This window comes from Ahaetulla prasina, chromosome 8, assembly GCF_028640845.1.
Source record: "Ahaetulla prasina isolate Xishuangbanna chromosome 8, ASM2864084v1, whole genome shotgun sequence".
Taxonomy (NCBI): domain Eukaryota; kingdom Metazoa; phylum Chordata; class Lepidosauria; order Squamata; family Colubridae; genus Ahaetulla; species Ahaetulla prasina.
Genome location: NC_080546.1, coordinates 80,274,063 through 80,290,795, shown reverse-complemented (window position 1 = coordinate 80,290,795; position 16,733 = coordinate 80,274,063). Strand labels below are relative to the sequence as shown.

General features: G+C 42.9%; 1 protein-coding gene across 5 annotated transcripts in view; it reads left to right on the top strand.

Annotated features, from left to right (window-relative positions):
- SPATA18 (spermatogenesis associated 18) overlaps positions 1-9,754 on the top strand; it is a 38,291-nt gene extending 28,537 nt beyond the window's left edge. For 2 of the 5 annotated variants that reach the window (XM_058193325.1, XM_058193321.1), the window contains 4 exons: positions 770-942; positions 2,969-3,092; positions 4,339-4,422; positions 6,274-9,754. In XM_058193325.1, coding sequence (XP_058049308.1) covers positions 770-942; positions 2,969-3,092; positions 4,339-4,422; positions 6,274-6,360 — 468 coding nt within the window. In that variant the 3' untranslated portion in view covers positions 6,361-9,754. The remainder of the gene's footprint in view (positions 1-769; positions 943-2,968; positions 3,093-4,338; positions 4,423-6,273) is intronic. The other 3 variants (XM_058193324.1, XM_058193322.1, XM_058193323.1) reach the window with 3 other exon arrangements.
- The last annotated feature ends 6,979 nt before the right edge of the window (positions 9,755-16,733 follow it).

Below are 16,733 nucleotides of genomic sequence, written 5' to 3'. Positions count from 1 at the left end.
CTAGGGGGCGGTGCTCATCTCCGTTTCAAAGCCGAAGAGCCAGCGCTGTCCGAAGACGTCTCCGTGGTCATGTGGCCGGCATGACTCAACGCAGAAGGCGCACGGAACGCTGTTACCTTCCCACCAAAGGTGGTCCCTATTTTTTCTACTTGCATTTTTACGTTCTTTCGAAGCTGCTAGGTTGGCAGAAGCTGGGACAAGTAATGGGAACTCACCTCGTTACATGGCAGCACTAGGGATTCGAACTGCTGAGCTGCCGACCTTTCGATCAACAAGCTCAAGGTCCTAGCCCCTGAGCCACTGCGTCCCTATTAGCAAAATAGCACACAGTAAATAATAATAATAATAATAACAACAACAACAACAACAACAACAACAACAGAGTTGGAAGGGACCTTGGAGGTCTTCTAGTCCAACCCCCTGCCCAGGCAAGAAACCCTACACCATTTCAGACAAATGGTTATCAAACATTTTCTTAAAAATTTCCAGTGTTGCAGCGTTCACAACCGCTTCATTCATTTAGTTAAGTTAAATGGAAAGTATTACAGCGTAGTTTCTGATGGATGCCAGTATGTTGATGATGTGAATTTGGAAAAAGAAAAAAAAAATAGGAAGCCACTTGGTGTTAACCTAGTCATTCTGCCATTTTGTGTTCCCGTTTCAAATGGTCTATCTGCATTTGTTACTTTTTTGGGGGGGCAGGGAGGGGAGGTAATTCCCAATTATTTTTCCCTAGGAAATAACCACACATATTTTTATACGCTTTCAGGAAGTCATCCGTGCACTGAATATCAGTCCCAAGCTTTCTCTTCCAGGAGTTGACTTCATCATGATCAGTAGTTTGATACGAGAGTTATGCCGGATAGCTTTTTCCATGCAGACTCTGGATCCTCCCCTGGATGTTTCTTTTGGTACAGATGGAGAGCTGTTCAGCGAATACAAGTAAGGGAAACAAAGCAGGCATGTTTTGTACTCCTAATAAAAACAAAACAAAACCCAAAAAGATGCAGAGACACATTCACCTCCCTGAATGGAGACGCAGTAAATTAAAAACCACACTCAACACGTAGCCCTTAATGGAACTGCACCTACATTCAGGGGTGGGATTGAAAAATTTTAGCAATCGGTCTTCTGCCCGATTGCTGCGTGGGTGTGGCCATGGGGGCATGGCCTAATCAGCTTCCTGAACCAGGGGCGGGGGGGAGTGTGTTTTCGCCCTCCACAGGCTCCGGAGGCTTTCCTTGAGCCTCCGGGAGAAAACGGCCTCCCCCAGGCTTTGGAGACCTTCCGAAGGCCAGAAACAGGTACATTTCTAGACTTCCAGTACTTCCAGTACTTCCAGTAGGCCCGTTTTTTGCCCTGCCAGAGCCTCCACGCAGGCCCTGCACTTACCTGGCATCCAAAATGGGCCGTGTCGATATTCCTGGGATGGGCAGGGTGGGCGGGGTCAGCCAGTCCTTGCAGCTACCAGTTCGGCGAACCAGATTAAAACTAACATCCGGTTCACCCGAACCGGTCTGAACTGGCTGAATCCCACTTCTTCCTACATGGAGGAAGTAAACAATGGGGTACCCCAAGGCTCCGTTTTAGGCCACATATTCTTCAACATCTTCATAAACGATTTAGATGAGGGAACAGAAGGGGAACTCATCAAATTTGCAGATGACACTAAGCACTAAGATATCGAGACTCTGGAAAGAGTGCAAAAAAAGAACAACAAAGGTGATTAGAGACTGGAGGCGAAAACATATGAAGAACGGTTGCAGGAATTGGGTATGTCTAGTCTAGTGAAAAGAAGGACCAGGGGTGACATGATAGCAGTGTTCCAATATTCAAGGGACTGCCACAAAGAAGAGGGGGGGTCATTCTATTTAATAAAGTACTAGAAGGCAGTACAAGAAACAATAGATTGAAACTAATCAAGGAGAGAAGCAACCTAGAACTAAGGATCAATTTCCTCACAGTGAGAACAATTAACCAGTGAAACGGCTTGCCTTTAGAAGTTGGGGGTGCCCCATCCCTGGAGGTTTTTAAGAAGATACTGGACATCCATTTGTCTGAAAGGAGATAGGGTCTCCTGCTTGAGCAGGGGTTGGAGTAGAATACCTACAAGGTCTCTTCCAACTCTGTTATTCTGTTACTTCCACATGTTATTTAGTAAAGGTTCCCCTCGCACATATGTGCTAGTCGTTCCCGACTCTAGGGGGTGGTGCTCATCTCCATTTCAAAGCTGAAGAGCCAGCGCTGTCCAAAGACGTCTCCGTGGTCCTGTGGCCAGCATGACTAAATGCCAAAGGCACACGGAATGCCATTCCATTCCCACCAAAGGTGGTCCCTATTTTTCTACTTGCCTTTTTTACATGCTTTCGAACTGCTAGGTTGGCAGAAGCCGGGACAAATAACGGGAGCTCACCTTGTTACACAGCAGCACTAGGGATTCGAACCGCTGAACGTCCGACCTTTCTGATCGACGAGCTCAGTGTCATAGCCACTGAGCCGTCGCATCCCATTTAGGGAATGTCATAACACCAAGAACATAGAATTTTGGCATGCTATGTTCTACGCTTTTTACAAGGTAGGCCAGACTAATAACCTAGAGGTCAGGATTACTTTCATTGTAACAGCTGTAGGAACCAGAGTCTTCATGTGAACCTGTCTGGGATGTTTCTCAAGTTACTGCTTTGGCTGAAGCTTAAGCGCCACTTATCTGATCGCTATCTTGTTAGCAGCTCTTTCCCGCTGTCTGCCAAGCCATTCTTTATGCCCTCCGCGCTTGCATCCAAGGAGAGAGACTATCAACATTTTATTGCAAGCATCATCTGACATTTTTGCCTTAGTCCTCACGCCGGAGCAAATATGATAGGTGTTCTGAGCGCCCTGGGGAAACACGAGATGGACAGGCGATAGCATAAGGGAAACTCCTACCTGCAACCTCAGTTGTAACTGAATTTCTTTTGTGTCCGACTAGGTACCGTCGCAGCTATGATTCTGATTTCACAGCTCCATTGGTGGCTTATCATGTCTGGCCAGCTCTCCTGGAAGAGGACTCGGTGATTGTGAAGGGAGAGGCCGTAACTAAAAGAGGTGCTCTGGTAGGCTTTTAAAATGTTTAAACATAGAGGCTCCCAAAGGTGCTTTTTTCCTTCAGGAGGCAACTGGACTTTCTTGTTTTTTCCTTTGGAAGATGTTTCGCTTCTCATCCAAGAAGCTTCTTCACCTCTGGCAGGATAGTGGGCAGTGGCGGGTTTCTACCGGTTCGCCCCGGTTTCCGCGAACTGGTAGCGGCAGCAGCAGGAGACTCCGCCCACCCGCCCAGACGTCATCAAAAAAGCTCTGTGCATGTGCAGAAGCACTATATGCTCGCGAAGTGAGCGCGCATTCCCGCGCGCTACCAATAAACCAACAAATTGTTAAGCACAGTTTGTCAATTGGATTACAGAAGCGATAAGATTTAGAATTTCAGCTGCGCGTCAAATGGAAGGCTGAAATTTTAAAAGCATTTTGCTAGAGAGGAATTCCCAGGTCATTAGCATGCTACGATTGGAACTGGAGTCTAGAATGCAGGAGACCAGTATTTCCCAACCTTTACTGGTTCCAGATATGGGTTCAATTTCCAGAAGTGTTGGCAATGGCCAAGCTGGGTGGGGACATCTGGAAACTGGGGTGCCCAAAGAGTAGGATCAAAAGAAGTCAAGACAGCAGATTAAAAATAGGTGGAGCTTTGATTTCACCGTCAAAGCCACCATCTTGATTGTTTCGATCTCACTTTGTGGACTGTTCTAGCAAATCTGGACAAGTGTCAGCTTTGGAAGCTATACTAGGCCGAAGGCTTCCACACGCTGCCATTTTCTCCTCTGTGGGAAAGGAGGGGAGGAGGGTGGTAGTACAAGGGATGATTAGACAAAACAACATTCTTCCTGCTGGTCAAGGTCAGGCTGGGTCCGCATCTGGAGAAGGAGTGGCTGGAGTGATGCTTCGACATGGGACGGTTGAGGATTGGAGCATGTGACCAGCAGAGGGGTCACGAGGGTAGAGATTTTGGCGTTTGTATTATTGAGGGAGGAACCAGGATCCCCAGTTTCGGTTTTCATCCAAATGTGCTGGTTTACCCATGCTAGTAAAAGAACTTTGAAAGATGTTGGCTTCGGAGTCTTTTCTGCAGGAGGGGTTTTCTGGAACTCTGACATTCCAGACATTTGCCAAGTCCTGCAATATAGTAAAACAAGAATAAGTCTTTTTTTCCACAAGAATCTCCTACCCTGGTCTTCTGCAAAGTCTACTCATTAAAAGAATCCCTGCTTAACTGAGATCTATCTCATGGTTTGTATTTTATTTCAGTGGTCCAGAAGCAGGAACAGGAGCCGCAGTCGCAGCCGTAGTGTAAGCCCTCTGCCTTGTAGTACAGGATACTCTCGGAATTTGGTAAAGTAACATAAACCGATCAACATACTAGTTCAAAATAAGAGGCATTCCCAGGAGTTTGCCCTGAAGGCAACATTATTATTATTATTTTTTAACAAGAACAAGACTACTCAAAATACGGGACTGAGAGATAAGGAAACGGTGTGGTTCAAAACACTCTGATTTTGTGTGCAGAATTACTGCACTTCCTCAGTCCCATAGTTGTCTGCGTGGGTGGAATTCTGCTTGGTGAGAAACCCAACCCCCCCATTAGTGGTCCCTAATTGAGGTGTGCCAACACAATTCGATGGTAAGGAAAACAATTAAGGGAGGAAGGGGAATACCTGAAGACCACTTTAAGATACCCCCACTATGGTTTAGGTTAAGGGAAAGGCAGGGGTGGGCTCCTGGGGGTTCGGCAGGGTTCGTGTGATCTTCTAGCTAAGGATCGCCAGGGTTCGGCGAACCCACAAATGCCACCCCTGGCTGGCTAACTCTAACCCTATTGGAGATCCTAGAAGTTTGGAAACAGGCCTGTTTCCGGCCTACGGGGGGCCTCCAGACCCCGGGGGAAGCATTTTTCGCCCTCCCGGAGGCTCCAGGAAAGCCTCCGGAGCCTGAGGAGGGTGAAAAACGATCTCCCGCCGTGGTGCAGGTGGCCAACTAGGCCACGCCCACCATGGCCACGCCCACCCAGCAATAGGGCAGCAAACCCATTGCTGAAGGATCTGAAGCCCATCCCTGGAGAAAGGCAATGCCATGAGGACATTGCATAGAAAAATGGTTGACCTGAGAATGAATTCTTAGGAATTTATAGAAGTCCACTAATCTCCAATGCTCATTTATAGCTCAACTCTCACAGATTTTGGCAACCTTGTAACTCAAAGCAGGCCACGTGTGGCCATTCAACTATCATTTTTACGATCTTTGGTGGCCTCATAGAAATGCTTTCTCTCTCCATCTAGCAGGAAACCCTAATCTTTGGAATGAGGCCACCAAAGATTGTAAAGAGTAATCCAAGCCTTACTCTCAAATTTCTCCTTCTAAGAGATCAAAGAAACGTCACCCAAGTTTGTCCCAATCCAACTTCTCATACTTTGAAATGGCCACCTCTCTTTCAAAGGTTGTAGGTGACCAATGGTTGACTCTGCTTACTAAAAACAGGCAATGCAGAGGGACTTTGGAAGATGAGGGATTGTTCAATTCTAAGTGCAAAATGATTATGTTTTCTTCTGAGTTCAATGGTTTATGCAAGAGAGTTGCAGTTTCGTTGGTCCAGGAATACCTGGAAAAAATTATAGGAACTTTCTTAATGGGGAGCGACAATAAATTGTCTCATCCAGCTGTGGGGCCACCTAAGTGATGTGATGAAGATGTGGCCCCACTTAGGACCTGAGGCTCATGCCAGCACATTGTTCTCCTGGCTCAAGGATTGATGGACTGCTCAAGGACAAAGTTCTGGTAGAGCTATTGTATGTGGAATGCCAACATCTAAATCAGTGTTTCTCAACCTTGGCAGCTTGAAGATATGTGGACTTCAATGCCCAGAATTCTCCAGCCAGCATGATAGGTGGAGAGTTCTGGGAGTTCAACTATATAATTGTTAAATGGCAGTACACAACATTCTAACTGACCTCATTTACTTTGGAGAATGAATGCCTTCAGTGACCAAATATATAGGCCTTAAAAGTAGACTTAGTGCTAAGAAGTATTCCAATTGTGGCAATGTTGGCACACTGAGATTATCATTATAAAACACTACAATTTTTCATTCCTTCTACGCTGATGGTATGTGTTCAATTCAGATTTATTTTTCCTAGAGTAAAAGGAATGGCGATGAATCAAAATAACTTTTTTTTGTGTGTGTTTTAGACAATTCGGAGCCGGAGTCCTTCCCCATTAAGGAACGGAAGCCCAAGTAAGTGGGCCTTTTCAGAATGTAGTCAGCCATGGATTTAAATTCAAATTTAATTTAATATAAAATGATAAATCAAGTAAAGAGACAATATATAATTTTCCAGGCTGGATTTTTTTTCTTTAAAGCCAATGCTCTTTGGTTGCACTGTTTTAACACAAATAGTTTCCCTTAATGATGTTAAGGCTTTTGGTTAGGGTGTATAGAATTCCTTACGTCATTTTATATCCAATCATTCCCATATCTCTTAATATTTGCTGCAGTTGTTAGCATTCATAGTCCTTTTTTAAGGGTTACAGTATCTTTAGGGAAATAAAACCTCAAATGAGGGATCTATTCAGAACTAAGAAAAATTATTAATAAATGCAGATAATTCTATGCTGCATATAGGTACTCACTATACTAAAATTACATCAGCATGCTGGAGAAAGCCAATTCCAGGTAATTAACCTTTGGCTAACTAATAGAACAACCTGTTTTCCTTGCTCGAAAGTAACAATCAATATATAGGGGAAAACAAGATTGTAAATGTATACCTTACTATTTCCTATTTGAAATAATTTACTGCAGAGTTATTTTGGATGTGTGTATGTGTGGAATTTATACATAATGCTATATCCATATACATTTTTTTTCTCCAATAGGAAAGTAGATTCTCCAATAGGATATGGGTTTTGTTTTTTTTTGATTCTGTACATCTCGATCAATCTGCGTCTACGGTGCCTTCTCCTGTTCCAGCAATACCTCAAACTACACTTAAAATAATGTGAACAACTGTTTTGAATGCCTCTGACAACCCTTAGTATGTTTTTATAACTTTGCATTTTTTTAAAAAACCAAATGAATGCACCCATGATTTTAAAATTTCAGATGCATTTTAAGGTTTCTTGATCTTTAAAGATTGTTTACATAGCTTGTGACATCACTTCCTTTGCGGGAATTCGGAGGGAGTAGTGGGCTAGGAGGCCGACATTCAATATATTGCGATTGGACTTTTAGGATTTATTTTGAGAACCGCAATATGTTGAGGCTGCATTCATGTATGTATTTGTTTGCAACCAAGTTTTGATTAAACTCTGTGGGACTTAATACAGAGTAGATGTGTTTAAGATTGCAGGTGTGGGTGTCTTTTGAAGTATAATCACAAGATGGTGCTTATTTAGGGCATTTGAAGTCCAACTGTAATAAATGGAATGAAAGATGCCAATTGTTGTTAAGATCAAACCCAGTAAAAGTATATAGCTATATTTTCATGGAAATATGTTCGTAACATTGTGGTTTTTACATAATTATATAACTGTTGATATAAGAATTAGAACTTTTATTTCAGCAGTAGACACGGTAGACAGTGGCTAATCTTTTCCATTGTTCATGACCGTCTAAATAAAACACCATCTTTCATTTTTAAATGTATAAGAAATATACACCACTTAGACTTTTGAAACACATTTGCATTAAGAGAATGTTTCACAGGGTTACCTACTGGAACATGCATTTTCTTCTCTTTAAGGAATTGAGACTCTGACTTCATTTAATGCCAGAACTAATGTGCCCTTAAATCTGTATAATCAGAAGGAACTGGGGATGGGATTCGACCAGTTTGGGCAAACCGGTAACTCCGACAATCAGCTTGGAGCAAACTGGTTCACTCCAATGATCAGCTGGGCCCACCCGCCTGCCCCTGCGCTTTACTTACCTTTATTTTTGCAGCAGAGCGGATTGCCGTGCCTCAGCTGTTTTAATTCCCTAGCACTAACGTGGAAGGTGATTTTTTGTTGAACTGTGTGGGCGGTCTGGCGTGGGTGCGCGCAAAGCGTGCGATCACCAAACCGGTTGTTAAACCGGAAGGATCCCACCACTGGAAGGAACTCAAATGTTCACACACCGTTTCATTTTTTTTTTGTAGAAAAACAAAGGTTCCTGCAGTACCTACATTCTAACGTATACAATTCATGAATTCGCTTGGTATTTTACAGCCCCATTCACCATATACATGGCATATACAGTATTATTTATACCTGTATATATATGTGTGCCTTCAAGTCAATGTTAACTTATCTGGACAAGACCCTGCAGTTTTCTTGGCGATAGTTTCGGAAGTAATTGGTGATGGCATTTTCCCTCAGACTGAGGGAAATTTTTACCACTACTTCAAGATCTATCTACCTACCCTTTCTCTGCCCATAGAAAGAAAAAGATTGAATATTAGAACAAGGTTAGCAAGTCTGCAAATAATCTGAGTGATCAGATGGGAGTTAGAAAAAGAAAAGAAAAAGGAATGAACAAAGGAATGAACAAAGGATTGACGAGAAACAAAATTACCTTAAGTAGCAGAGATAAACAAAATGTGAATCTGAGATCTGAGCTTGCACTGAATTGCTGGTTAAGGGATTTGGTGCAGTGATCTTTATCAAGCAAACATTTTAGCTAAAAGCAGTGATAGCTGATATTTTTACTTCTAATATTTGGATCTTTTTTTTATATAAATACTTTTTTTTGTATGGCTATGTGCGTGCATGCTACTGGTTGCTTTTTTTAAAAAAAATCAAATATATAGTCTCACTATTGCTTTGGACCAAAGATAATTGATTTATAGGGTGTGCATTAAATTTTTAGAAAAATATGATTACAACTTATTTTTTTTTTAATTAAAACTGAGTCTTTAAGCTTAAAAGCAAAACATATGAATCGAACAGTCTGTATCAGAACTGCAAAATCCTGGATAGCCAAGACTGTAGATGGCAGTAAAGACTTAATTTTTGTGTGTGTCATTGCTGCCATCTGGTGGTGGTATGGATCTTTGTATGCCCAAGATGGTAGCCTCAATGAAAGGGCAATGCTAGGCATACACATTCAAGAGAAGAAGTCAATTTAGTGTCCCTGGTCTTCATTATGCCTCCTTCTACTACTTGGAAAGGGACATGGTAGTGGAAAAATATGATGGTGACCTAATTTCAGGTCTATTGTGAAGTCTTTTACATACTCAAGTAAGTGAATCTATCAAGAATCTTCCTAGAGATCATGTTTGCATTTTTGCCTCTTTTTTTCATAGAAGCTGTGATCCTTGGACTGGGTAGACTTGAGGTTTAATCTTTTCTCTCCCCCCCCCCCCAATAATTGGGGAATTTCTCCAGTTCTGAAACTGGCCTACCTCAAAAGGCTGGCTTCTCATTTAGAAAGATTGATCTTTCTAAAATAACATTACCATGACATCCCATAAGAGGGGAATAATTGCAGTAATGGTTGCAAGATAACTTGGTGAGGAATCTAAAGGTATAAACAGGGTATCTTGTTATTAAAGTTCCTTCAAAAATATGGTATTCCAACACATATGTCAGCCACATTTTAAATACTTTAAAAAAATTGTATTGCTCTGAACATGTAATCAGTAACTCATGTATATTAAACCACCAATTCTTTAAAATATATTATTCTGGATTCCTGTTGCAAGAACTCAATTGTTTTATTTTTGTGTCTGTGTGTGTTTTTAAATCTGTTACCTCTTAAGGAATAATGAAATCTGGTTGCTTGTCTGAAAATATGTTTACAACATATCACTTGAACAGACTGTTAATGTCATATGTCCACAATTACATTTCACATAGTGCATAAAAATCCTGACTGTTTTTACATAACCCCAAAAAATTGGCAATGAGCGATATTTCTGTTTAGCCTCTGAGACATTATTAAATAAGTTTATGGATAAATAGGCCTGTTTGTAATCCCAAAAGTGCATCATTTCATTTTATGGCAACATAGATATGACACTGGTGTCTGCAGAGAGGTGAAAAAAACAAAACAAGATGGCGGTCATAGCAACTTGATTGAAGAGATGGCGTTTCAGTCAATTGCCATGGCAACCGCTCCCCTTTTGTGATTCTCCCCCCGCCCCGGAGTCTGACATTAGGATATTTTAGCCAGGTTATATTAAAGAATGGCTTGGGCAAATAAGAAATAGAATCATGTAATATATCCTAGTCCAGGGGTCTCCAACCTTGGCAACTTTAAGACTTGTGGACTTCAACTCTAGGAGTTGAAGTCCACAAGTCTTAAAGTTGCCAAGATTGGAGACCCCTATCCTAGTCCAATGATGGCGAACTTTTTAGACATCGAGTGCCCAAACTGCGCACACACATGCCCAAACTAAAAGGTGCACGCGCGCACATGCGTGGTTATGCGGATGCCCAGATGTGCGCATGCATGGACATGCGCGCCTGCCCCGCAGAGACCTGAAGACCAGCTGGCTGGCAGGAGGCGGAGCATCCCGAGACCGGCAGCGCGGCAAGAGGTAAGATCTTTTTCTTCTGTGAGCTTCTGTTTTGTCGTTTGCAGGGAAACGGAAGCTCACAAAAGAAACGCCACAGAGATCTGACCCGGGGCGATGGCGCGCAAGCCAGCAGAGAGAACTTTGCGTGCCATCTCTGGCACGCGTGCCATAGGTTCGCCAACACAGTCCTAGTCCATGTTGATTCAGGGATCCGGGCAGTGATACGGAAACCCGTCAGCTGGGGTCTTGAAGAGAACAAGACAGACCGCAGCTTCCCTTTGTTGCTCCGGTTGCAACTTTGCACACTCCTGAAGATCAAAGAGTTAAGAGGAGGGACTGAAAGAATGACGCCACATTCCTAAAGTGTTCTGATAGCCGACTGGGTTTTTTTGCTGCATCGCTTGATGAAAATCTTGGCAAATTACATCCAGCTGTTTTGGCGTCAGTTCAGGAGCCAGAACAAAAATGAAATTATTGTGTGTGTGTGTGAATCCTCTTTTGAGTCCTAGATGGGTTTCCTGTCATAGATGCAACTGCACGGCTGCTGTGGGTTTGTGCCTGAAATACTTTGCCCGCATCCATAAACCACCCCAATTCAACCACCCTTACTCTACTATCCATAGGCTGTGTGGCAGTGGCCTTAACAGCAATCCCCCACCAGGTGGCGCTCCTGTTCAATACATCCACCATTAATGAGACGCCATATGTGTGTGACATATAGATTGTGTGCTTTTATAATGCTTGGAAGAAGAGCTTCCCCTGAGTACAACTCCTCTCTGCCTGACATTAAAGCAGCTCCTCTTTTCTCCCCTCCGCCCAGCCTTCCCTACAACTTGAAAAGTGGCAGCTGCTTTGATGAGACACCTCATTAAGAGGTGTCAGCGCCAAAGGAGATGCCTGCTTTAATGGAGAGCACGGATGGGCTGTATTTGCAAAGGACAAAGCAGTTATATGCACCTCCATTGCATTTTATATCAACAGCATAACCCAAACCAAATAAAAGCACACAAATACGTGGTTTTTAGACAAAAGTACATACGTCAAAAATGCAAATGACTGCCGTCCTTGGTCACCCACTGATGTTGATTTAGTTGCATTCAATTCAATGCCGTAATCCAAAATGTAATTGCATTATGATTAGAGTAGAGCTACCCAACCTTTCCAAGTTGGCAGCCCTGAGCGGGAGGGGGAGGTGCCTTTATGCGTGTTGTAACCCAGACCCAAATAGGTAGTAATAAACTTAGTCCGTGGAAAAACAAACTTTATTCAAACAGCTGGGAATTACTTCATTCCCAGCGTCGTTCAACTCAAAGTAAAACAAATGCCTCCCAACACAAATTCATCAGTTATCTCACAAACCTTAGTCCAATTAGGCAAACTGCCAAAGGCCCTTCCTGGCAAATGTCCAGAAGCCACAAAAACAAAGATGGATACGAAGCAGAAGACGCAGCTACAACGTCGTTTTCTGGCAAAACCCAAACGCCATTGCTGGTCTGTTTTAAGCCTTATGGGAGGGGCCAATCATCTCTTGCCCTAATTGCGAGTTGTCCTCTTTGCTTGAGCTGCTCTTGCCTTCTGGCAGCTCTTCTCATGCATGCATTCGGAACAGGCTCCTCCTGTGACTCTGCCTCTCTACTGTCAGTCTCTGGAGGCTCTGGAGTCCGCACCTCACTTCCCGATGGCCCTGGCCTCACCTCAGCCTCATCGCTGTCTGACTCCGTTGCCAGCTCCGCAGGCTGCTGGCGGACCACAACAATGCGTGTATGCACGCACGCGAACGGAGCTGCTAGTGCCCATGCAATATGCACAATGATGGTAACGCAAAAGGGGTGTGTGTTCACATGCATTGGCCAGCCACTCACACAGCCCAGTGGCCAATAGGCCACGGCCCGGTAATGGGCTGCAGAGATGGGGGACCCTTGGATTAGACAGTTGTATGGAGCATCATTATGGTTGACAGCTATAGAATAGAGTAGAATATTGTACATGCAAAGCAACAGAGTAATAATAATCATAATAATGACACCAATAAGAGAAGGTAATAGAAAAGATGAGACGGATAATAATAATAATAATAGAGCCATACCACATGAGTAAATATCCTTAGGCATAAGACAGTCCTCGAGTTACAAACATTCTTTGAGATCCGTAAGTACTTTTGGTAGGGATGTCATAACTTTGAACATTCGCTAAGTGAAAGTACCAAAAGTACTTACAGGTCTCAAAGTTACATATCTTCCAGCTTCACCGTGGTCATGAGCACTTAAGAACGACTGCAGAAACACTGCAACATGCCACTTTCGTGCCATGCCTGAGAGCCCCGAACTGCCCGCACCCGCCTCCTCCGTAGCCTTGAGCGCCAGAGCCCTTATCCAGCCAGGCGGAGAAGCACCAACCCAGCCTTTCCCCTTCCCCACCAAGCCCCAGCCTCTCTCACGAGAAGGCATGGCCCTGCCCCGCTACTTGCTGGAGTGCTAAACCCACCTGGATTTCACAAATTGCGCCACCACGGAGCTGGAGAACTTGGTGCGCCACCACCCTGCTCCCTTTGCTTGCCAAAATCACTCCTTCTCTAAATTGCAAGAGGGGTTTCTAAACAAACCTGCTTTCCAGCTCTCTGCGTTTCTCCCTCTAGATCTTACTTTTTTTTTCACGAGAAGTTGGAAGATCTGATTGAATGTTGTTGTTTTTTGGTCCCTCAAGCTTCTTTGGTTTCCCTGCCTGTTTCTTCCATGTGCAAGATCCCGTACTCCTCAGTCTGATAAAATAACCAAGAATTCGTTGAATGGCAAAAGTTGGTTAAGAGAAAGAGCTGCCTCCGACTGCCCATTTTAATTAAAATGATGTTGAAGCATTTTAGCCATTGAGCATAATCCAAAGCACCTGAGGGTAGAACAAGAAGCAACAGGTGGAAACTAATCAAGGAGAGAAGCAACTTAGAACTAAGGAGAAATTTCCTGACAGTTAGAACTATTAATCAGTGGAACAACTTGCCTGCAGAAGTTGTGAATGCTCCAACATTGGAAGTTTTTAAGAAGATGTTGGATAACCATTTGTCTGAAATGATAGAGGGTCTCCTGCCTGAGCAGCAGGTTGGACTAGAAGACCTCCAAGGTCCCTTCCAACTCTATTCTATTTTGTTCTGTTCTATTTTCTATTCTATTCTATTTTCTATTCTATTGTATATTCACTTCTATTTTCTCTTCTCTTCTCTTCTCTTCTCTTCTCTTCTCTTCTCTTCTCTTCTCTTCTCTTCTCTTCTCACTATGACTATCATTAAGTGTTGTACCTTATAATTCTTGATTAATGTATCTTTTCTTTTATGTACACTGAGAGCATATGCACCAAAGACAAATTCCTTGTGTGTCCAATCACACTTGGCCAATAAAAAAATTCTCTTCTCTTCTCTTCTCTTCTCTTCTCTTCTCTTCTCTTCTCTTCTCTTCTCTTCTCTTCTCTTCTCTTCTCTTCTCTTCTCTTCTCTTCTCCACTCCACTCCACTCCACTCCACTCCACTCCACTCCACTCCATTCCATTCCATTCCATTCCATTCCATTCTATTCTATTCTATTCTATTCTATTCTATTCTATTCTATTCTATTCGACTATGCTATGCTTAAAAAGAAGAAATGGACTTTGGTTGCACTGGCTAAATAGGAAGACGAGCAGGGAAAGCAATATCCATAATTTATTTTAAAGATTTTGCCATACGTGGAAGTAGAATGAAAAACACACGCTCCTCCCCCTGTTTCAAATAATTAAGACAATTTCCCCCCTCCCTTTATTAAAAGAAACTCTTAAGAGTATATTTGGACCAGATTCCCCCAGTGTTACTTACTCAACTGTTTATTATCCATCCATTAAACATTAGACTACTGATTGCAGGCAGCCCTTGTCTTAACAACCATATTCGGGACCAGGATGTCAGCTGCTAAGAATGGCAGGTAAATACATTACGCCCCATTTTGTGGCCTTTTGCCGTGGTTGTTACACGAATCCCTACAGTTGTTAAGCATTTTTGATTTCCATGTTGACTTTGCTTGTTGGAAGCTGACTGGGGAAGTCGCAAAAGGCGGTCACGTGATTCCCAGGATGCTGCACCCGTTGTAAATATATGCCGGTTGTGCCAAGCACCTCAAAATTGATCATGTGATTTTTTTAAAAGGAGGACCAGTTTTCGGTGATTTTCTTCAGTGGTGGTATAATTTTGAGCAGTTCCTAAATTAATGGTTGTAAAATGCGGATTACCTGTCCTGAGAGATATCCTCAGTGACATATACCCATTCGTCAGTTGTTGTAGTTTGGAGGTGTCTGTAAACCAGGGGTGAAATGCTCCTGGTTCAGACCAGATCAGCCGATCTGGTAGCGATGGCGGCGGGTGGTTCGGAGAACTGGTAGCAAAAATCCCTGCCCCCCCCTGCCCATGCCCACCCAGTCGCCCGCTTGCCTGCTTCTTTCTAGCTTGCTTGCTTCCCCCCCCAAAATGGTAGCAATAGGTTGTAAAAAATGCTTTTAAAAGGTTAAAAAAGGCTCTGACAATCACAGCTGAGCTGCGTGATCATCAGAGCCTTTTTTTTACTTTTAAAAGCATTTTTTACAATCTATTTGGCTGAATAGGTTGTAAAAATGCTTTTAAAAGGTAAAAAAAAGGCTCTGACAATCACGGCTGAGCTGCGTGATAATCAGAGCCTTTTTTTTTAAAACTTGTAAAAGCATTTTTTTACAACCTATTCGGCCGAATAGGTTGTAAGAAAAATGCTTTTAAAAGTAAAAAGAAAGGATCGCGTGCCACAGCCGATCACACATCCCCCCCGGCACGCTGTACTACTTATCCATGCCTCCTTTTGGCGTGCATTGTGCATGCGCAGCCAGCAAACTGGTTCACATTTCACCACTGCTGTAAACATGACCAAGGTTAGAGGATATCCCTGTATTTTAGTCCTGAGATGGCCAATTATCACAGGTAGCTCTGAGAGAGACTTCTGGATGCATCCATGTTCGTTATGGCCTGCATTCAGAAACAAGAACATGGCCCAGATCTCCCCAAAACTATTTCTTTCTTTCCCCTTTTCTCAATGGCCTCAACCCTATCAAGCATATAAACATCGGCAGCTTTGAGAATCAGGTTTCTTTCTGAGCGTAATTGAAGCAAGCAGCCAACAGTTGTGAGCAATCCCAAGTTTAATCCACAAGAGTTGATTTGGCATGTTCCGTTTTTCTGACAGCTTGATGCAAATACTAATCAAAACCAGACATATTCCAAATGGACATATTTATAAGCATTCAGCAAGTCAGAAAATGTCCTGGCTCCCTCCTTCCCTCCCTCCCTCCCTCCCTTCCTTCCCAAATACAGATTTGCTTCTCTTATCCCTTCTTTTTGGAAAACAAGTCAAGCTAATATTGGGACTGGCTTCAGTGCTGGAATTGATTGCTGGTTTTTTAGCCAAGGATCTGAAGTCTACAGCTGAACGGTTGTCTGGGGAAGTCTAACTTTTGGAACCACAAAATCTGGGAGATATATGTCCACAAACGTGATCTTATCGGATATAATTAATGATCTAGACCAGCTTTCCCTAATCTGAGATCTTCTAGATTTTTTGGGACTCCAAGATCCCCTAATTTCCAGCCTTTCCATTTTATCAAGATGGATTTTTTTTCCCTAAAGAAAAATGTGCAATAGACATGGTTCATTATGGCAATTTTATGGAGTTTCCAGATGTCATTTTGTAGTCAACAGCCCATGATTTAACTGTTTCTGCCCTGTTTCTTCTCTGAACGCAGATGATTAATTTAGATAGAACACACCGAATCAGAAATGGAAAGCCCTAAAAATATGGAGGACCCATTCTTCTGTGCCCCATGGGTATTTTTTGAGGAATGGAACTTGGATGTCTATAGTAACACTCATTATATCTCCTCAATTCTCTTGTCCAAACACCTGAGTTTTAAAATATGTGTACAATTGTTTCACATAGTTTTATGCATTTGTGGTTTTTTTTTTTTTTTTTTTTGAGGGACTCTGGAAATTGAAGTCCACAAGTCTTAAAAGGACCAAGGTTGGAGATCCCTGATCCAGGTCATGGATGTCCCAAAGGTGTTTTTTCAGGCGGCAATTGGACTTTCTTGTTTTTCTTTTTGAAGACGTTTCGC